This window comes from Mytilus californianus, unplaced genomic scaffold, assembly GCF_021869535.1.
Source record: "Mytilus californianus isolate M0D057914Y unplaced genomic scaffold, xbMytCali1.0.p SCAF_19, whole genome shotgun sequence".
NCBI classification, from domain to species: Eukaryota; Metazoa; Mollusca; class Bivalvia; order Mytilida; family Mytilidae; genus Mytilus; species Mytilus californianus.
The window spans coordinates 631,621-654,846 of record NW_026262667.1 but is presented as its reverse complement, the minus strand read 5'-3'; the positions used below and the strand labels follow the sequence as shown (position 1 = coordinate 654,846).

The window sequence follows — 23,226 nt, the reverse complement described above, 5'->3', positions numbered from 1 at the left end:
ATGAAATGCTTCATATTGAGTCTAATAATTTCAAGCACATTCCATAATTATTTATACAAATACTATGCTTATTCCGAAAGTTAAAAAAAACCTTTAAAACAGATCAACTGACTGGAAACACAACCTATTTTTCATGGCATTAAACTTCTAAACTACATGCAAAATCTTAAAACTTTATCATCATGATCATGATGAGGTGAAATTCTTAAAAAATTATAAAAAAAACCTCATCAAAGATACCAGGCTTATACTTGTGTACGCCAGACGTATGTTTCATCTACAAAACACTCATCAGTGATGCTTGAATCAAAACAGTTAAAGGCCAAATAAAGTACAAAGTTGAAGAGCATTGAAGACACGAAATTCCAAAAGGTTTTGCCTAAACTTTGTCATCATTTGGCAAAAAAGACAGAAAGGATTGCTAAAACTTGTCATGATCTAGTTAAAATCTGTAAAGTTTTGCTTTGTTTCATGATTTGGTCAATAAGCCATTAACAAACCAAGGCCTTGTCATCATATCATTAAAACCATAAATGGCAAAGCTTTGTCAAGGTTAAGTAAAAACGTAACAAAAAATGAAAATATGTATAGTGACCAGTGAAAAGTTATAACAAATGCAGAACTTTCTTTGTCGTGATTTGGTAAAAAGCAATTATGATTGCAAAGTTTTGTTGTGAAGTAATGAAATATCACAATGATTGAAAGACTCATCATGATTCAGTTTAAACCCTTTGAAAATTCAAAGCTTTGTCTTGATGTAAAAATAAAGAATCTTATGGAAGTTGACAGAATTTGCCAGAATTACTGCCCTTGGACTTCATGAAATGTGTAAAGTTTTTTTTGGTAATTTTCAATGCTCATGTGTTGTATGGTCATATTGCTGTGTTAAGGGGCTTCTATTCATTTATTTACTTTATGTTCAGATATTACCAAATTAGGACAACTTTAAAAACATCAGCAAGAGTTCCTGCTAAGATTGAAGTAACTCTGCCTAAAGCTACAGGTTAGTTGATATAAGAGATATGTGGGGGGACATGAGTAACTAGATTTGATCTAGTATTTTATTACATCAACAGCTCAGTCATCTTTCTTAGACGTATTTACACTTGTATGCAAATTTGTCCACCATTAATTAGAATCACACAAGTTCCCACTAAATGTTGCATCACAATTTAAAAAATTTGACGTCATAATTAAAAGTGATTGTTGCTTGACATCAGAAGGTTATTTCGAGAAGGATCTATGCATGGTCATTCAGGGACAAAATTCGACTAAATACCAAAGGTATAAATACGTCTACTGTTTATACAATCATTGTATAGCAAGATAATATTTCACACAGAGCATAATGAAAAATTAATATGCAATTTTCTATAATGTATAATGGTTGTCCGTCTGATGGCAGAAAACCATAGGGTAGGTACGTAGGTATTTAAAATTATTTTATTTTTCGAAAAATAATTTACATAGACTGTATAGAAAATTTTCTTGGACTAAAACACTGCTAAAAAAAATATTTGAACATAATACAATGGCCAAAAGTGTCCATAAAATATGTTAGAGTTGTGAAAATTTAGAATAAGTAGGGAGGCAGAAAACCCCATTATCAAGGTTTTATTAAAGTTCAGTTCATTATTTAATATATATGAATCACATAATAAATATGTGAAAATACCTGATGAATATAAAATCATTTTATTTCAACACCAACTTGCATTATTTTAGAATCTTTATAGCTTCCCTAAAAAGTCATCTTCCTGTTAATAAAAATTCCCCAAATTTTCATTGAAAATGAAATTATTATGTTAAGATTGATTGTGGTGTTTTTATGCCACTTTCAGCACTGATGCCAGTGTTTATTGGTGAAGGAAGCACAGATTACAGTGCAATACTTTAGGGTCCTTTTTGTTTCGATCAGCTCTTCCAACTTTTTTATTGGTTTTTGGATTTACAAATATTTTGGTCTCGAGCATCACTGAAGAGACATTAATTGTCCAAATGAGCATCTGGTACATAAAAGTAGGTACCGTTAATGTTATTATTACCAGGAGAGAACCACCATCCTTGGCAGGACCCTGGCAATCCTAGTCAATTAAGATATGAGTCCAACATATTTGCCAAGAGTGGGGTTTAAACTCAAAACCTCATATTTGACAGGCTAGCTAGTGATCACTATAGACGTACTACTTAGACCACTGGGTCACTGAAGCCCCTATCAAGTTGTAATTCTTTATTGATCATGCATAGTTTGTACACCAAGTTAAGTCAATAACGATTCAGTCATAATATGTGTAATTAATACATGACTGAGGGAGTGGTAAGTATAGATTGATTTCACTTAGAAAGCATAATATTTCTAAATATATATATATATATGTAAGTGTTTTCTCATTTTAGATTATTAGGGTAATTATAGTACAGTATTTATTGCCAATTTTGACACCTAACTTTTTATCTGTTAATTATCTGTCTGGTCTTTCTTCAGCCTTTATTTAACACAATATACTGTATTTGTTATTTATTGCTGATTTACAAAAATAGATGAGGAGATTTGTCTGTAAGACAAAGAGGCCCATTTATAAAAGTACATTTAAAAAGCCATCACTTTGACCTATTTATCAAATCAAGGTCATAAGAAAGTAAATGTTAAATACATACATGACATATATGCAATGTAAATTATCATTGATATACATGATGATGTGAAATGTATCCAGTTACTGCTGCATGAAACAAATTAGTCTGTTCATCTTTCTGACCCACTTTTTGCATCAGCTATTCATCCTATTGTCCTGCTTTTTATATAGGCTACTGCTCCTTGTCGGTTAGACAGAATGTTATAAAACTTTCACAGCATCTGAACTATTGTTCTTGACTATTGGCATAGCTGGCTTACCAGATGATATGAATGTGATCTAGTAATACTTGAGAAAGGATATTTATTTTTTCTAGGTGAAACATTAGTGCTGCCCTCTTGTGTCAGTAGTGGATCAGCGATCAGCAAAACTTTTCAAATCTTGTATCGTAATGAAGATGTTACCATAAATGATTTGATATCTTTTAGACTTCACACTATTATAGACAGCAGTAAGGTAGGTTAATTTGTATGTATCTTTTTGTCCTTTTAAAAATTCCATAATTGACATGGTTGTTTTGAAGTTACATGTTTGAATTGTTTGGATTTGCATTCAGATGTGTTTTTAGCTCACCTAGCCCAAAGGGCCTAGAGAGCTTTTCTCATCACTTGGCGTCCGTCTTCTGTCGACTTCTGTTAACTTTTATTCAAAAATGTTTAGAATGTTGAGCTTTACCTATTGTCCATTTAAGTCAAAACTGTAAGAGGACTTCTTATAGGAGTTATTGACCTTAAATGATAAATTCTACCATTTTTACAAATATTTGCCTGTTATCCCGAAAATTATTATAGATAGATAGACAGAAACTTTTAAGAGGCAAAAATGATTGGCATGACAAGATCGATAAAAAATTCATCATGACCAAAAATGTAAGACGACTCCTTATTATTGCCCTTTAACTATGATTTTTACCAAATTTTTTGTGTTATTGTTAATATCTTATATGATATGATAGATAGATAAAATCTTTAAAAAGCAAAAATGAACAGCATGACAGGATCTACATGTTAGTCAGCATAGCTGAAATCCTTTAATGAGGATTTTCACCATTTTTTTTGCATTTTGGCTTATATCATAAAAACTATAAAAGATAGATAGAAACTTTAAAGGGGCACTAGCTACGAGATATATAAAAAATCTAAAGTATGATTTTTTCTGTTTAAACATTAATAAAATTGAAATAGTGAAATAATAATTCGCTTTTAGCAGCCAGTATGATTAAATTTTGTCAAATTAAGCTAAAAAACATTGATGATGAGTTATTGCAAGTGAATAATTCAAACAATTGAATCAGTATTCATGTGAACTTTAATTTAACCCCTTAGCTAGAGATGGATACCGCATGAATTGTGCGTATTTGGTTATTTAAAGGAAAAGAATGTCAACATTGAAATTGAAACAAAGGTAAATCATTTGATTGACTGGTTAGATCCACAACAAATCATTCTTATACAGGTAAAAACAATGATTAACATATATTTTTAATCTATAATATGAAATTAAACAGACCTAGAAAAATCCAATTGCACGAGTTTACTTTCTATTTATATCTATATTTATGTTTATATCGCTTAGGTCTTTGGAGGTCAACTCGATAGTTAATTAGATGGCGTCAAGACTAAAATACACACGAAACAAAGCTACATATTATCGAGCCCATGCCCTGTTAATTGTTTATTTTAGACTTTTTATACGACCGCAAAAAAATTTTTGTGGTCCTATATTGGTATGACGTTGGCGTCGTCGATGTCTGGCGTCGTCCGAAGACACATTGGTTTTCGCACTCTAACTTTAGTTTAAGTGAATGGATCTCTATGAAATTTTACCACAAGGTTCAATACCACAAAAGGAAGGTTGGGATTGATTTTGGGGGTTATGGTACCAACAGTAAAGGAATTAGGGGCCAAAAAGGGGCCAAAAATAAGCATTTTTGTAACTTCCAGACATAACTTGTGTGTTAGTGTATGGATCTCTCTGACATTGTACCACAAGGTTCCATATCACAAAAGGAATGCTGGGATTGATTTTGGGGGTAATTACCTCAAAATTTTAGGAATTAGGGGCCAAAAAAGGGGCAAAAAAAAAAGCATTTTTCTAGTTTCATGACAATAACTTATGTGTAAGTGTATGGATCTTTCTGAAATTGTACTACAAGGTTCCATATCACAAAGGGAAAGCTGGAATTGAGTTTGGGGGTAATTGCCGAAACGTTTAGGAATTGGGGACCAAAAAGGGGCCAAAAATAAGCATTTTTCTAGTTTCCAGACAATAACTTGTGTTCAAGTGTATGGATCTCTCTGAAATTGTACTGCAAGGTACCATACCACAAAGGGAAGGCTGGGATTGATGATGGGGGTATTTGCCTCAATATTTTAGGAATTAGGGGCCAAAAAGGGGCAAAAAACAAGCATTTTTCTAGTTTCAGGACAATAACTTGTGTGTAAGTGTATGGATCTTTCTGAAATTGTACTACAAGGTTTCATATCACAAAGGGAAAGCTGGGTTTGAGTTTGGGGGTAATTGCCCTAAGCGTTTAGGAATTTGGGGCCTAAAAGGGGCCAAAAAACACATTTTTCTAGTTTCCAGACAAAAACTTGTGTTCAAGTGTATGGATCTCTCTGAAATTGTACTGCAAGGTTCCATACCACAAAGGGAAGGCTGGGATTGAGTTTTGGGGTGATGAATCATAAGGGGGTTCAAAAATTTGGGGGGGGGGGGATTTTTTTTTTTTCCTTTTTGTTTCTTTTAAAATTTTCCATTTTAAGTTGGTTATTTCTGATTTATATTTAAAAGCAAATAATAATGATATGGTAGGAGATACACACCAAACAGGATGTGTAAATTATTATATAATAAGTATTGTGCAATAGCAAGAAATTTTCAATTGCACAGTATTGCACAATAGCAAGAAATCTTCAATTGCACAGTATTGCGCAATAGCAAGAAATCTTTAATTGCACAGTATTGCGCAATAGCAAGAAATATCCAATAGCACAATATTGCACAATAGCAAGAAATTGTCAATTGTACAGTATTGCGCAATAGCAAGAAATATTTAATTGCACAGTATTGTGCAAAAGAAGATACTTCGTATAAATTGCTTATTTCTTGACCAATTTCAATGGGGTTTTATTCTTGAATTCTTGGGGTTCTTTAATATGCTGAATCTAACCGTGTATTTATTTTTTGGATTTTGGGCCCCGTTTTTAAATTGGTCCACATTGAGGTCCAAAGGGTCCAAAATTAAACTTAGTTTGATTTTAACAAAAATTGAATTCTTAGGGTTATTTGATATGCTGAATCTAAACATGTATTTAGATTTTTGATTATGGGCCCAGTTTTCAAGTTGGTCCAAATTGGGGTCCAAAATTAAACTTTGTTTGATTTCAACAAAAATTGAATATATGGGGTTCTTTGATATGCTGAATCTAAACATGTATTTAGATTTTTGATTATGGGCCCAGTTTTCAAGTTGGTCCAAATTGGGGTCCAAAATTAAACTTTGTTTGATTTCAACAAAAATTGAATATATGGGGTTCTTTGATATGCTGAATCTAACCATGTATTTAGATTTTTGATTTTTGGGCCCCGTTATCTACTTTGTCCACATTGAGGTCAAAAGGGTCCAAAATTAATCTTTGTTTGATTTCATCAAAAATTGAATTCTTGGGGTTCTTTGATATGCTGAATCTAACCATGTATTTAGATTTTGGATATTGGACCATAATAGGTGAATGTCCAATTTAAAATTTTTAAGTTCTTAGACCACATTCATTCTGTGTCAAATATTTAATCACAATCCAAATGCAAAGCTGTATCAAGCTTGAATGTTGTGTCCATACTTGCCCCAACTGTTCAGGGTTCGACCTCTGCGGTCGTATCAAGCTGCGCCCTGCGGAGCATTTTATTATAATTTGGATAACTGTTTTGCATGGTTATTAATCAAATATGAGAATTTGAGTCAAATGGGTGAACATGAATTTGACAGCTAGTGCCCCTTTAAAAGCAAAAATGATCAGCAAGACAAGATCTACAAATAAGCCAGAATTGTCGAAATCTTCAGATGACTCTTTATTGGAGTTATTGCCAATTAATGATAATCTTGAAAATTTTTATGCATTTTTTGACTCATCTTAATATGATCTATAATAGATAAATAGAAACTTTGAAAAGGAAAAATTATCAACAGGATAAGATGTACAAATATGTCAACATGAAATTGAGTGAAATTGTCAGTTAACTCTCAATAGAGTTATTCCACTTTAATAATGTTTTTTACTTAAAATTGGCTATTGTTGAAGATACAGGTGAGTGACACAGGCTCTTCAGTTTAGGGCCTCAAGTTTATAGGAAAATATAATTTGACTGCACCCTGCTGTCCAAAAGCCAAAATGTGACGCATGTTTTTTTTATACGCCCGTCAAAATTTTGACGGGACATATTATGGTATACAAATGTTGTCTGTCCGGCGTAAACATATTGCACCGTAACTTGAGAACGAATTATCCAAATTTCATGAAACTTAACATAGTTGTTTCTTATGATGGTCAAACGATCTGTATACTTTTTGGTGAAAATAAGATTAAAACTTTTTGAGTTACGGGACTTAGTAACTAAAACAGGTGTGTGTTTTTTTTCCCTTGTCGTGCCGTATCTCAAAAACAATTGATGATTATTGCTTAAAACTTTACACATTTCTTCTTAAAACTTTACACACTTCTTAGTTATATTAATCTTAAGATCTGTATTCTTTTTGGTGATGATTCAAAATTTTATTTTTGAGTTATTGAGTATTTTGTAAAAAAAGGGGGAGGGGTTTTTCACATGTCGCGCCGTATCTCAAAAACGATTTATGATTATTGCTTAAAATTTTACACACTTCTTAGTTATATTAATCTTAAGATATGTATACTTTTTTGGTTTTGATTCAAAATTTTATTTTAGAGATATTGATTTTTTTTTTTTTAAAAAGGGGGTTTTCACATGTCGCGCCGTCTCTCAAAAACGATTTATGATTATTGCTTAAAATTTTACACACTTCTTTTTTATATTAATCTTAAGATCTGTATACTTTTTGGTTTTGATTCAAATTTTTTTTAGAGATATTGAGTTTTTTGTAAAAAAAAGGGGGTTTTTCACATGTCGCAAGGTATGTCAGAAACTATTTATGATTATTGCATAAAAAATCACACACAAGACGACGGGCGTATCATGCGCTCATGGTGCAGCTGTTTATTTTATGTATGACAACCTAAAGAAAAGCTTAACTTTTGTATATGATGTTATTTTTTCAATTTCAATGCACAAATATTTGGCATGGAGATTAAATTTGTGCATCAACAATAGATTCCTTCTGCATAACAATATTGCTATTATCTACAAACCATTTTTTACATATTTTACAAGATAACAAAATAAGCATGAATGTCCATGTTTACAGTATTTGTTAAATTTTGACCAACAACTGGTTAAGTGCTAAAGAATAAATTTTACTACGTTGCATAAAATTCTATAGTTTTAAAACCAGTTAAGATTCGGTCAAAGTAGTGCATAAGGTTGAATAAAATAAATAAAGGGTTATAAAAAAATCTGCAACTAAATATCTGTGTTGTAGACAATAAGTTTGACATAATATGTGTCTGTTTTTGTATTAACAGATAGAAGAATGTCTAGAGAAATTAGATTTACAACTGGTTCTAGAATTATGGTTTTCAGAAGAAGATGCAGGGTATTTATTATTACAATATTACAGCTAAATTATATTGGGTGTGTACTTTGTGCATAAAACTTACAACTTAAGTTTACATATAAAAAAGAAGATGTGGTATGATTGCCAATGAGACAACTCTCCACAAGAGACCAAATGACACAGAAATTAACAACTATAGGTCACTGTACGGCCTTCAACAATGAGCAAAGCCCATACCGCACAGTCAGTTATAAAAGGCCCCAAAATGACAATGTAAAACAATTCAAACGAGAAAACTAACGGCCTAATTTATGTACAAAAAATGAAAGAAAAACAAATATGTAACACATAAACAAACGACAACCACTGAATTACAGGCTCCTGACTTGGGACAGGCACATACATACAGAATGTGGCGGGGTTAAACATGTTAGCGGGATCCCAACACTCCCCCTAACCTGGGACAGTGGTGTAACAGTACAACATAAGAACGAACTATAAAAATCAGTTGAAAGAGGCTTAACTCATCAGATGGATAAAGATACAAATACTACAAATACAAGTGGACCTGGCCGGGTACTAGTACGTCCAAACAACAAAAAGACACTAAGTACTGATCTGAGAGTACTCGCAGTTACTGACAGCTAGTTCAAAGCCACTAACAACTAATAACAAAAATCATGCATCTAAGACTAAATTATCAATCCTTACACATCCAACATCCAATGGATTTAGTGTAAAGACGTCATAAACAGTCAGAGAAAAACATGACCTTGTGCAATGCCAAGATACAGGTATCAACAGGTTGTAGATCCATGAATGTGTATATGTATATAACAATAACATTTAGTTTGCTTTTAATTTACTGATAACAAAATCAATATCAGTACCAATAAAAACAATATTTAATGATCTGATTACAGTGTTGAATTGGTAACCTTTCAGAATAAGTTTATTTAAAGGATTGATATGTTTACCAGGATCGTTTCTAAATTTCCGGGCACGGTAAACAATATTGCTGTAAAAATGAGGATGTGCAATCCCGTTTGAAATAAGTTTTCTACAGGTACAACCAAACTTCAAAACCAAATCTTTATATCTGTGGAAGAATTTAGTAAAGGTTTTAAGTAATTTGTGGTAACGAAATCCCTGGCTTAATAATTTACCAGTAATACATAGATTACGTTCGTTAAAATCAAAAACGTCACAACAGACATGGGCATAGTGAACGAGTTGTGAAATATAAACACTGTAAGATGGTGCCAAAGGAACATCACCATCCAAAAAGGGAAAATTAACAATAGGGAACGAAAAATCGTCCCTTTTGTCGTACATTTTAGTGTGGTGTTTACCGTGTAAAACAGAAATATCTAAATCTAGGAAAGGACAGTTGTTACAGTTTAAATTTGATTTATTTAAAGTAAGTTCCTTTTGGTAAATTTCGGCAGTATATTGGGAAAATTCTTGATTATTTAACGAAAAAATATCATCAAGATAACGGTAAGTGTTGTTGAATTTATCAATTAAATGGAATTTAGACTGGTCTTTACTGAGTTTGGTCATAAACTGTGATTCATAACAGTACAAAAACAAGTCTGCTATTAAAGGGGCGCAATAAGTGCCTATAGGAATACCTACAACCTGTCAATAAACTTTTGTGCTGAAACGTACATAAATAGTATCAAGGAGAAAATTAACAGCTTCAATCATCTCATCACACCTCCAGTAAGTATATCTAGCATATTTACCTTTCTCAAAAGATAAGAAGGCTTTAAATGAGTTGCAGCAAATATATTTGCATTCAGATTTACCAAACAACCATTTAATTAAATAGTCAAATTTTTGTTTGATAAGATTGTGTGGAAGTGTTGTGTAAAGAGTAGAAAAGTCAAAACTGTAAACAGAATCAAAAGGACCATCAAAAGCACGTAATTTATCTAAAGAATCCAAAGAATTTTTTACACTAATAATAGTTAATTCCACTATTTTCATATATTTTATTACAATAGTTTATGATAAGCTCTTTGATAGTAGTTAAGGAACTTGTTAAAAGCACTGAAAGATTAGTTGTAGAACACTTACTAGAGGCCGAGATGAAACAATATTTTACTGGTTTTTTGTGTAGTTAGGTACCCAATACATAGTAGGGACCTTCAAATGTTCAGAAGAAGCCTTAAGCTGTGATGTGGTTATGATATGTTTTTTAACTATATGACTCTCTGTGGGGCGCATGGACTTGAATGTAGATGAATTCAAAATTTCATTCTTAAGACCGTCCGTGTAGTATTTACAGCATACCACAACCACATTGTTGGCTGCTTTGTTTGGTGATCATTAGATACTTTTGCATTTAAAGATAGAAAAAAAATTGATCCAAAAGTTTTTTTAAGTCATTATTTTGTTACACATACCACAATTTGATTGACTCATGGGAACTACTCAACTGTTACTCTATCATCCAGTTGTTATCAATGGTTGTATTGGTTTTATGGTAACAGGGAAACAAGAAAAACATCAATGTTCTTTGTACTCCAAGTATATATGCTGTAATAGGCATAATCATTTCTGCAAAGAAAAAAGATTTAATCATGGATTGAAAAAACTAAATAAAAAAGTTCACTTTAAATTTAATGAAATTAACATAAAATGTATTTCTTGATTTTAGGCCTGGTGCCTTACAGGACAAAATGGAGTCTGTTACATCCAGGACCTTGTCACTTCACTTCAGTCCAACTAAAGGCATACATCATCATGTTCCAGTTTTGTTTGATTATTTTCATTTATGTGCCTTAGATACAACTGTACATGGCACACTTATAGGTCTACACCAACCTGCAATTACGTAAGTTATGTATGGCAGAGATATGAGATACTGCTATTTATTAGACATATTTACACTCTTGATATTTAGCTGAATTTTGTCTCTGAATGACATTAGATCTGTCTCTGAATATTATTCTGATGTCAAGCAACAATTACTTTTTAATTATGACATTGACGTCAAATTTTTTAATTGTGATGTCAAATTTAAAGGGAACTTGTGTGATTTTAAGTAATGGTGGACAATTTTGCATACAAGTGTAAATACGTCTATAGGTCTACATCAACCTTCAATATCAACTGTTGACAACCTTAATTGCAATGAAACATATCTGTTGTCTTGTGATTGCATGCTAACATCAAGTCAGTCAGGTCATCAGTTCAAGCCTTGGGGCAGGTCAAAGTTAAATTCTTGAAAATTGGTATTTGCTGCTTCTCTGCTGAGCACCCAGTATTGAGAAGTAAGAGCAAAGTGTTTGGCTTGGAGACAGAATACTGTTTCCAGTTAGGGTGACATGTCTTCCTCCAGACTACAAGGATAAAAAACAAAATAAGACATTTATTGAACTCAAGATACATAATGGAAAGGTAATATAAGGGGGGGCACACATTTTGAAAGTTCATTCAGTGCAAATTCTGAATGATAATAATTATCAGTATGATTTCAAATGTGGGAAATAAGTTTTGTTTGAAGGATAATTCAATATTTGGAAAATAACATTGCAGCTTACCAAGACCACCAAAATCAGCATGGACTAAGAATGGACCCGGAGAGAACAGTATAGAAATGGTCTACTTTGGGTCAGCAGCACAGTATGGGGTAAGGCATTGTCAGCTATAAGTTAACTTTGTTAGCAAAACATTAACTACAGGAACATTATGTAATGTATTACTTAAAGAAATATGACACTTATCATATTCCATCTGCATGTTATGTGCAGTTTTGAATATATATAAAAAAAATAAAGTGATGTTGCCAGAGACATCAGGGACTTTATAATGTGGATGTTAGCAATTATAGATCACTGTATGGGCTCCAAACCATGAGCAAAAACGTGACTGTACAGTCATTTATTAAAGGCTCAGACATGACAAAATGCAACTCTAAAGAGAATTAAATGCCTTAATCATGCTAAAGCAATAAACAAACAAAAAACAAATATGACGGACAAAAACACACAAAAACCACTGAATTACAGGCTCCAGACTTGGGATAGGCACATAAAGAATGTGGTGGTTTTAAACATGTCTGTGAGTGCTCTAACCCGGGACAGGGTGTAACAGTACTAAATAAGAACAAACTGTTGGACCGACAGTGTTGTAACAGTACTAAATAAGAACAAACTGTTGGACCGACAGTGGTGTAACAGTACTAAATAAGAACAAACTGTTGGACCGACAGTGTTGTAACAGTACTAAATAAGAACAAACTGTTGGACCGACAGTGGTGTAACAGTACTAAATAAGAACAAACTGTTGGACCGACAGTGGTGTAACAGTACTAAATAAGAACAAACTGTTGGACCGACAGTGGTGTAACAGTACTAAATAAGAACAAACTGTTGGACCGACAGTGGTGTAACAGTACTAAATAAGAACAAACTGTTGGACCGACAGTGGTGTAACAGTACTAAATAAGAACAAACTGTTGGCCCGACAGTGGTGTAACAGTACTAAATAAGAACAAACTGTTGGAAAGGACTTGACTCATCAGATCGACAAGTAGCCTGTTGTATATTTTGGCCACTCATACTTTGATAATATTTCTATAATTTTCTTGTAGGATTATTCAAGAAATGATACAGTTAGATTACATACAGCTTTCAACGTTCACAGGAAGCTTTGTACTGTTTTATTATCCGCTTATGAAAGTTTGCAGACAACATTTGAATTGTACCTCAAGACAATGAGAAATTCCATCTTTAAACTTGGTAATATTATTGTATTACTCACAAATATATCAATTGAGGCAACACCAATTATTTTTTAGTTTGATGAACTCACATGATTACGTGTCATTAAACCTTCATCATTAAGACTTTCAAATTATAAAATTCGACCATGATCAGTAAAGCAAGCAAGAAATGAATTTAAATATAATTGCCAAGCAGTTGATCATGCAAATTTTCTGGACAATAATTTAAAGAACAAGAAATAAATTGTTTTAATGGGTGGATATATGCATGATGAGTGCCTTCAAAGCCACTCTCATACTTTTGTTGAAATAAGCGCTAAAAATTATGTATATTTTCATTGCTATTGTAAAGAATTTATGGGACACATGTTTTACTCCAGCATACATAATGTTTGTTCATTTATGATGTTTAATTTTTCTTTAAAGGTACATTTTGATAAATTCTTTGAGAATTAAAACTTACTCTTTTTTTTCATTCCATTTCAAAACACATGAATCATATACGTCTTTAGATTGAAGATGCATTTTAATAAATTCTGTGAGAATTAAAACTTACCGTTTTTTTTTTCATTCAATTTCAGAACACCTGAATTTTACATCGACGTCTTGAGATTGAAGATACATTTTGATAAATTCTTTAAGTATTAAAACTTACTTTTTATTTTTCATTCAATTTCAGAACACATGAATTGTCATCGACGTCTTGAGATTATAATGGATAGTATACAGGTAATTATTGGATTTTGTACTAGATAATGGATAGTATACAGGCAATTATTGGATTTTGTACTAGATAATGGATAGTATACAGGTAATTATTGGATTTTGTACTAGATAATGGATAGTATACAGGTAATTATTGGATTTTGTACTAGGTAACAGGTAATTATTGGATTTTGTACTTGATAACAGGTAATTACTGTAAATTCAGAAATTATTGCGATGTTTTTATTATTGCGAAAAATGCGACATGGTAATAATCGCAATAATTTAAACTCGCATTTTGAAATTTTTTATATAAATTAAACAGGATTTTTCTCAATATCGCAAAAATTAAAATCGCATTTTAGTCTAAAATGACAAAATCGCAATAAAAAATGCACACAATAATTTCTGAATTTACAGTATTGAATTTTGTACTAGATAACAGGTAATTATTGGATTTTGTACTTGATAACAGGTAATTATTGAATTTTGTACTAGATAACAGGTAATTATTGGATTTTGTACTAGATAACAGGTAATTATTGGATTTTGTACTTGATAACAGGTAATTATTGAATTTTGTACTAGATAACAGGTAATTATTGGATTTTGTACTAGATAACAACAAAATTTAAATTATTAGTTACTATGTATTTAGCAGGTATTAAAACAATGAAATTGAGTATTCAGAAAGTAGCAATTGTTTTTTGAAACCTCTAAAGTTTGTTCACTTAAGATTAAATACACATACATTTATATCTCTAGGAAATTTTTTTTTTAAAATGAAAGAAAAGGAAACAAAAATAAAAAGTCAATTGTAGATAGTTTAAACCATAGATGAAAACTAAGTAGTTTTGTTCTTAACTGCTCCTTTTTCATCTGTTTGAGTTAAAGATGTATTTACCTGTATATCTCTTAATTAATAGTGCTGTTTTCTTGATATGCAGAGTTTGTAGTGTTTTGAATGTGTAACCATTACATTGTGTCTGAACATGCATGAAATATTTGCCACTGGACATTAATCAACCAACAATCAATCAATCATTGTGTTTTTTTCTGGTAATCTATGAACTAAGTTTCATGAATCAGTGATCCTAGTTAGGTTATGAAATTGAAATAATGTGATTTTACTTTAACATAAACATGACTTATCGATTACTTTCTGTTAGTTAGAACATGTAGAAGGTTAATTTTACAGTTGATTTATTATAGTTGAGGCATTGATTATTGGTTACGTGATGTTAAAGCTGTGAAATCAGTATGAAACTTCATTGAATTAAAAAGTACCTCAAATTATTCAAAATTCTATGGAGGTGTAATCTGTTAATTCAGATGAAAAATGTTGGCGAATTAGAAATGATCAGACTGTAGAAAATATATATGTATATTGTAGGAATTTAAAGATAAGTATAGGCTAGTAGTTGTCTACAAAATCAACTTGAACTATATATGATGAAAAAATTTTAATGTCCATGTGAAAAAAAAATTATAATGCATAATGCACATTACTGATTAAATTCTTGTTTGATAAAAGGAATCAACCTCTGTCAAGCAGAAGTTCATATTCATATCTCCATGCCAGATCAGTAATCCTTTTATCTTGTCTTGTTCAATTTACTAAGCCTTTAGAGAACTCAGCTTTAAGATATATTTTGTACTTCATTTCAGTGTTTTGACAACGAAGAAGACCTGATTAACAAGGCCACAACAGATGTAACACAGCTTTGTGCAGAGAATGTCAACTTGTGGTTCCAGTTTGTAGAAGTGGTAGCTTTAGACAGAAGTGTTCTACATCTACTGACTCAGGAACATCATACTTCTAGGGTACAACACTAATAAATATACAATAGTTTTAAACATACAGTCCCAAAAAGTTAATGTGAATTCATTATTATTCAAGGGATACTCAGTTATGTGGATCTCATGAGTATTTTTAAACAATGAATTTAGATATTCAACAAGATAAAGATTTCCAAAAGGCTTGTATGCAGAATTTGTCAGAACCACAAAATCAAGTATCCACAAAAATACAATTTTTCCTCAATCCACCAAAATTGAAACAAACAAAAATCAATGAATTCACAGTACTTTATAATGCCATAGTAATTTTTTTTTTTAATTTGCAGATGAAATATTATAATGAAAGTTGTCAGTATGAATATTATTTTATAGTTCTTCTAGTTTTTAAATACTGATGCATGAAACAGTTAATAAATTTCGTTCGTCCAAATGCTTTTCTGGATTTATCTTCATCAGGAATGCTCAAACCTGAACATTTGAAAGCCAGGGATGCATAAATACGCTTAAATATGTTTATATCATTGAAGTTTTCAATTTTGAATCAAAATAAAGTTGGCCATTGGTACTCATTTACACTGATATGAATCACTAGGTGGTAGATATTTGGATTACCCTGGTAGAAATTAATTTGAAAGATGTTTTAAACTTTCTGCATTTTGTTTCGTTTTATTTCAGTGTATGTAAAAATTATGTAGAATCTGATTATTTTTAGAAATATTTTATATGTTCTCCACAGTGAAAATCATTATGTTGTAAGAAAGTATTGGTGAGAAAATGGTTTTGATTATTAACATGTAACCAGTTTCTGTATGTCTCCCAGCATTTTATGATTAAAAAATACAATCTGCTTCAATGGAAAGGAAAAAAAGTGTGAAAATTGTTTGGTGATGGTACTGTTTTATGATAAGTCATGTATCTATGTAAGTTTTTGTCTCGCCTTGACGGAGTCAAAAAGCCAGACAAAGGTATGCTGTTTCCGGCGGTGACGTCAACAATGTATTAGTTTGTGATTAGGTCTAGTTCATGGTGAACCACTAGTGGTAGGTCAATGATATTTGATATGCAGTTGTATTAGCATTGGCACATCTCATTACCATGGAGATTATATGGCCACGCCCCCTCAGTCAAGGTCTATTGACTTTGAAACTTTGCTAAGTTTACATGTAATAGTTTATGATTAGGTCAGTTTATGGGGAACCACTAGTGGTAGGTCAATGATATTTGGTATGCAGTTGTATAAGCATTGGCATATCTCATTTTCATTGAGATATTTTGGCCCCGCCCCCTCACTCATGGTCTATTGACTTTGAAACTTTTGCTTAGTTTTCATGTATTAGTTTGTGATTAGGTCAGTTTAAGGGGAACCGTTAGTGGTAGGTCAATGATAATTGGTATGCAGTTGTATAAGCATTAGCACATCTCATTTCCATGGATAATATTTGGTCCTTACCCCTCAGTCATGGTCTATTCACTTTGAAACTTTTGCTTAGTTTACATGTATTAGTTTGTGATCAGGTCAGTTTAAGATGAACCACTAATGTTAAGTCAATGATATTCCGTATGCAAATGTTTTGGCATTTGCAAGTTTCATTTCCATGGAGATTATATAACCCCACCCCCTAATTATGGTTCATTGGCTTTGAAACTTTTACATAGTTTACAAGTTAATGTTTGTGTTTAGGTTTGTTTAAAGGGAACGACTTATGAAAAGTCAATGGTATTTGGTTTGCAGTTGTATTAGCATTGGAACATGTCATTTCTCTGGAGATTTTTAGGCCCTGTACCTTCAGTCATGGTTCATTGACTTTGAATATTTGCATAACTTACATGTTAAAGTATTGCTATTTTAATTTCAACATTTGCATTATCAAAATAACAAATAGGCGAGACATATCTCTGTGTTAACAGTTTATTATATCTTGGAGTATTTTTTTTAAAGACAGATTTACCTCATGTTTGTTTTTTTATTTCTGAATCCTGATTACAAAACGAATGCAAAATTTTGGGATTATAGATGCCTTTAGTTTTATTAATGGTTTACAGAAATCTTATTTAAGTTGGAAGAAATACTGATCCCATTAAAATTGGTAAACAAAAAATGAAAATTTAATATAAAACTTACTATAAAGACCATCGTCTTTCACCGATTTAAAGGTATATGTTTCAAACTTTGTACTATCATATATACATAAAATGTTATTTTACATAATTGTTCGGTGATAATCCATAGCTATCATATCATTACATCTTCTTACCGTAGCCTCTCATAAAAAACTTTATAACTTTTTGTATTTTCTGTAGGCAAAAAGATTTGCAGAAGGGTTTTTTACACATGATTACCCAAAACCAGAATGTCTTTCTTGTTATGAACCAAGGTTTGTGTTTGCATATTATTGTATATGTGTGTTCATAATATATGTATATTATAAGCCATGTGTGTTCATAATATAGGCTATGTGTGAAAGAGATGAAAAATTTGAATATTCAGATTTATATTCAGAAACTTTAAAAAAAAAAATGTATTCAATACCTTTTATGAAAAGATCATGAAAATTATAAAAAAAAAAATGGATGGCTACTGAAGTCAGAATTGATGAGGTGAGACAATCTGACTGAAATCTAGTTTTACTGAACTTCTGCAAAACCATGATATCAAATTTCCATGAAAATACAATTTTTCCTCAGTCCACTGAAATTGGTACCCACTAAATAAATGAATACACAGTAAATATTCTCAACATATCAGATGAACTTTCTGACAAATTTCATTTATGACTAAAAAGAAATATAGAAAACACAATAAAACCAGATAACACTATAAAACTAGAAAACACAACAAAACCAGAAAACAACAAAATCAGAAAACAATAAAACCAGAAAACACAATAAAACCAGGAAATACATTAAAACCAGAAAAGACATGTACTAAAAGGTTATGTAGGTATTTCTGGGATTTTGAATATATTTGATTAATAACTTGAAAAGGATAGTTTATTTTTTCATACGATTGTTCTTTTAATTTAATAGATAAAGATTAAAAATTGTGTTTGCAATAGAAAAGGAGAACTATTAAATATAGAATCAAGGAATACAGTTCTTTTCTTAAAGCTTGATTAAAACTGTATAGAATGACACATGTTGTTAGAAAGGACATTCTGTAACAGTTATAACTACCAGGTACATAGCACTGAATCAGCCGCTACCTTTAATAAAAGAGGTTAGATTGAATAGATGACCTGTCACGTTGGAAAGTTGAGTACATAATGAAATTTTATGATTGAGATTGAGGTTTAATTCTTTATTGATAATAATTATGAGATTATTTATTTGACAGTTTCCATGGACATGCTGAGTTGTGTAACATTGTACGGAGCTCAGGATATTTCCAAAACCTGCCGTCGTTACAAGTAGAGATCTGTGATATTGATGGAGATTACACCACACTACCTATTATCTTTGAAGATGTTTATTGTGATCACATTCCTATGTCAAATGGTAGGTTTATACTTATATAAGGAGTTATGCTGCATTTTGGAAAATAGTGTTTATTCCAAGAGTAGATTTAAGTAGAGTTAAGAAATTTGAATGGATATTATGTTGGAGTTAAAGATGTTAAAGGGGATTTTCTAATTTTGAAGTTGGGGAAAAGTTTTTACTTTAAAGCTGCTCATTTTGTTAGTTTGTCATTTCTGTTGCCAAGGACATGATATAGTTAAACTGCTTTTTTAAATAGATTCCAAAGAGAGATTGATGGATTACCATCTTTTGAGATCCAATCAAATTCACTAATAAAGGGGATCAATAGTTCATTCACATCTTTATTTTATTGTCTAAAATCGTACTGACAATAAAAATGCATTCAAGCATATGCCTTAAATGAAAATTTGTCAACAAAAACAAAAGTAAGTAGTTTTTTGTAAAAATCAAACATTTTATATTTTCTAAGAGTTATCATCATAGTTCAAATATACCATTTTCCAGAAGACTGTAGGTATGATCTATGTTCATTAACAAAATTAGAATTTTGTAGGACATATTCATTTATGCTGATTTCACATAAATGGTTTGATGTTGCATGTGTAAGAGGGATACGAATGTTTTAAATTGAAATACAATAGTCTGGTATTATCATTTGTGTTTCTTAGATCATGAGGATTGTAGTTGATTAAATTAGAAGATTTTTCAATAACATGTACTTTACTAACATATGGGAGGTAATGAGAACTATATAATTTATGCAATCTATTAACCTCAGATTACCATTTATAAATGTTTTGACAAATTTGTATATAATTATGATAACACAGATGACCTACCAGTATCACCTCTGGTTGAATTATTTCAAATATTGACGGTGTCTACACATAATCTGCATAATGCAATCGATGTTAGTGATGTAAATGTAATTGGTGAGTAAAGGACCACTGGTCAAATAATGATGTGTGACCATCAATCATCAATAGAAAGCTAGTCATTCATGTAATTGCATGAAATAAGAAGATATAAAGAAATTAAGGTTGTCATTTGAATTTTTTAAGGTTATAGGGATAGTCAGATAATTTTATGAATTTTAAAAAAATTGCAATTTATGATGATGCACAACTGTTTTCAATACTTTATATTTTCAAGACAGTGATATTGAACTTTTACAAAAATGTAATAGGATGTTAAACAAGCGACAATCAATCAATCAAGAATGTAATAAACGCATATATAACTGGTCATACTTACAAGTACCAATGTTTTAATCCTGAAACTTGACTGAGAATTTATATTGAACAGATGTATAGATATCAATAGGCTGAATTTATGGTAAGGTAGATAGTCACTCAAAATATTTTTATAAATTTTTTCCTCAAAGTTTGGTAAACTTCTATTCCTTCAAAAATTTACTTTATTTCCAACATATGGGTTTTGAAATTTCAAATGTTGGTGCAAGATATTTAGGGGAAAGAATTCTTTGGTGAATAAAATAAATATTTATCTAGAAAGGGAGCAACTTTTGATAACCTTAATTTCTCACGAGTTAAGCTTAATCAGTTACCATAGAGTTGGTCACATAATTATTTATTCTGCACCAGGTTTTTTAGCAGATTCTTTTAAATTTTTACACAGTATGAGGATTGATGACAGAAGCTCATGTGTTGATTAATTTTCTTGCAAGTTGTCAGTTTTATTTAGATTTTTACAGAAGCTATTTAAAAAATTGATAGTTGATGAAATAGGATTGTTTTCAAGGAACAGCTAGACTTACATCTATAAGAATATATATCTTACCAAAGCAATTTTCATTTCAACAGCTATTAGTTTGGCAAAAAACCTCATAAACATTCTCAGAGGTGGATCCAGGACTGTCAATTTTTCTTAAATGTACTAAAAAACACATTTTTTCTGCATTAAGGAGGGCCAGGCCCCCTCACCCCCTGGATCCACCTCTATTTCTAAATACAGCTGACTATTTAGAAGAAAAAAGCAAGACATGACATAGGTATACACTTTTTGTTGCATGCATTGAGTTTGTCTAGTCATGCTTTAACTTGAACAGGCCTTGAATGTGTTTTTGTCTCGCCTTGATGAAATTGAAAAAGCAAGACTTGGGTGTGCTGTTTCAGGTGTCTGTGGCAGAAACATCAACAATGTATTAGTTTGTGATTAGGTCAGATTAAGAGGAACTACTAGTGGTCGGTCAATGATATTTGACATGCAGTTGATTAGCATTGTCACATCTCATTTCCATGGAGTTCACTTGGCATCTCCACCTTAGTCATTGATTGACTTTGAAACTTTCGCTTAGTTTAAATGTAAAATGTGTGATTAAGTCAGTTTAGGGGAAACACTAGTAGTAGGTCAATGCAGTTGTATTATCATTTCCATGGATATATTATGGCCCCTCCCCCTCATCATTCATTGACTTTGAAATTTTTGCATAGTTTACATGTTTAACTTTAATTTTGGGTCAGTTTAAAGGAAACCACTTATGATAATCAATGGTATTTTGCTCTGTACCTTCAGTCATGGTTCAATGATCAAAGGGAAAAAATAATAGATATATCAAAGTGTTTCTAAAAAAAATCAGGAAAAATCTATCTGAATTACATGTAGCATGCATCTGTTCTGGCAGTTAACACTATGAATATTGAAAACAGATAGTTTTAAATAACAAACAAAAAATAATAAACTTTGTTTCGCTTAGAATTGAATCAGATAATAACTTCTAATTGCATGCATTTTTTTAAGTGATTACAATGTTCAAGTTAACATTTTGGAACAGTGGATTAACACTTATTGTTGAGATACAAAGTTGATAATAAATTTCTATTCAATCCCTTCTGGCAAATATAATATTTTTGTTTATCTCTTTCTTAAAATGTTTGTCTTCTTTCCATAGTTATGAATTTTTATGATATGTTTTGTAAGTTTTAATCAATTTCCTGAAAGAAATTCCAACACCATGTTAATTGAATTTATGTTACTTATTTCAGACCAAGAATTTATTTATGATTGTTAACATGATGATTGGCTGTTTTCAGTTGAATCAACACCACCACAGAGTAGAAAAATAGTAGAAAGAGCACAGAGCTTTATTTGTGGTATATCATTCACACCATGCATGTGATGTTTGACAATTTTGTAGTGTTTATTTGTTTGTTTATTCTCATGGGTATTCTGGTGAAGTTAATGCTTATGTTTAATATGTTTTTACAGTCATAACTTATTATTATGTATATCATGACCAAAATGAAGTGAACATAATGGCAACAAATGTTATTGTGATCGACATTGCTTGTTCCATATAATCCAAATATACATTTTTCTGTCAGAATATATGCAAGTTCATAACAAGTCATATTTTGATAATTTCTGTCTCTGATTGCAAAATGCAGTTTGTTTTATAAATATTGAAGACCCTTGACTGACTGACTGTGGTTATGATGTCCCAGGTTGTTTTATTAATATTGAAGACCCTTGACTGACTGAATGTGGTTATGATGTCACATCCACTATCATTAAAACCTATTTTGGGCATCTGTTTTGCTGTGCAAGATGTATAAATATGCTGCCTCTTTTGGACCAACAACATACCCTCATTTTCAGGTAGCAGTCAAAATTTGTGTACTTCATCCTAATCCACATACCTTTCAGAATCTACCTATTGGTATTATTGTTTATTAGTTCTTGTCCAAAATATTTATGAAATATTTGACACTTGATGATAAAAATTTTGAAGTTTAATGTCAGTTTATAAAAGTTTGAGAAGGACTAAGAGTTTAAGACCATCCAGTATGTTGGTAAGCTGTTATTTTTTTATTGGGGTGTTTTTATTAAGGGAAAGGAATTTGTGTAGATGTACTATCCAGTATGTATTGAATCAGTGTGTCAGTTATTGATCATTCACAGTAATTATTTTTGTCCAAATTGTTACTGACATGAAGTACATGAAAATGTAATTAGTAACACATCAGACACAACATGTTTCCAAGAATGTTGTTATGTTGATATTGACATGTTGATCGTGGTTTGTTTAATATAGTTATGTTGTCTGTGACTAATACTATAATCACTGTTAACATAACAAATTGTTTTTTTATTATTAAGTGTTTTTCATTCTTACTGTTAAAATCTGTGGGATTTCAAAAATGTATATCGAAGACAATCCTTGT

At 31.2% G+C, this 23,226-nt stretch overlaps 1 protein-coding gene across 1 annotated transcript in view; it reads left to right on the top strand.

The window, feature by feature from the left end:
* Positions 1 to 23,226, top strand: part of LOC127727024 (protein FAM135A-like) — a 57,516-nt gene that overhangs the window by 14,617 nt on the left and 19,673 nt on the right. The window contains exons 3-12 of the mRNA XM_052234412.1: positions 924 to 1,003; positions 2,953 to 3,092; positions 8,294 to 8,364; positions 10,991 to 11,167; positions 11,872 to 11,965; positions 12,929 to 13,076; positions 13,740 to 13,789; positions 15,434 to 15,589; positions 17,867 to 17,940; positions 18,900 to 19,060. Of these exons, the coding sequence (XP_052090372.1) occupies positions 924 to 1,003; positions 2,953 to 3,092; positions 8,294 to 8,364; positions 10,991 to 11,167; positions 11,872 to 11,965; positions 12,929 to 13,076; positions 13,740 to 13,789; positions 15,434 to 15,589; positions 17,867 to 17,940; positions 18,900 to 19,060 (1,151 nt within the window). The remainder of the gene's footprint in view (positions 1 to 923; positions 1,004 to 2,952; positions 3,093 to 8,293; positions 8,365 to 10,990; positions 11,168 to 11,871; positions 11,966 to 12,928; positions 13,077 to 13,739; positions 13,790 to 15,433; positions 15,590 to 17,866; positions 17,941 to 18,899; positions 19,061 to 23,226) is intronic.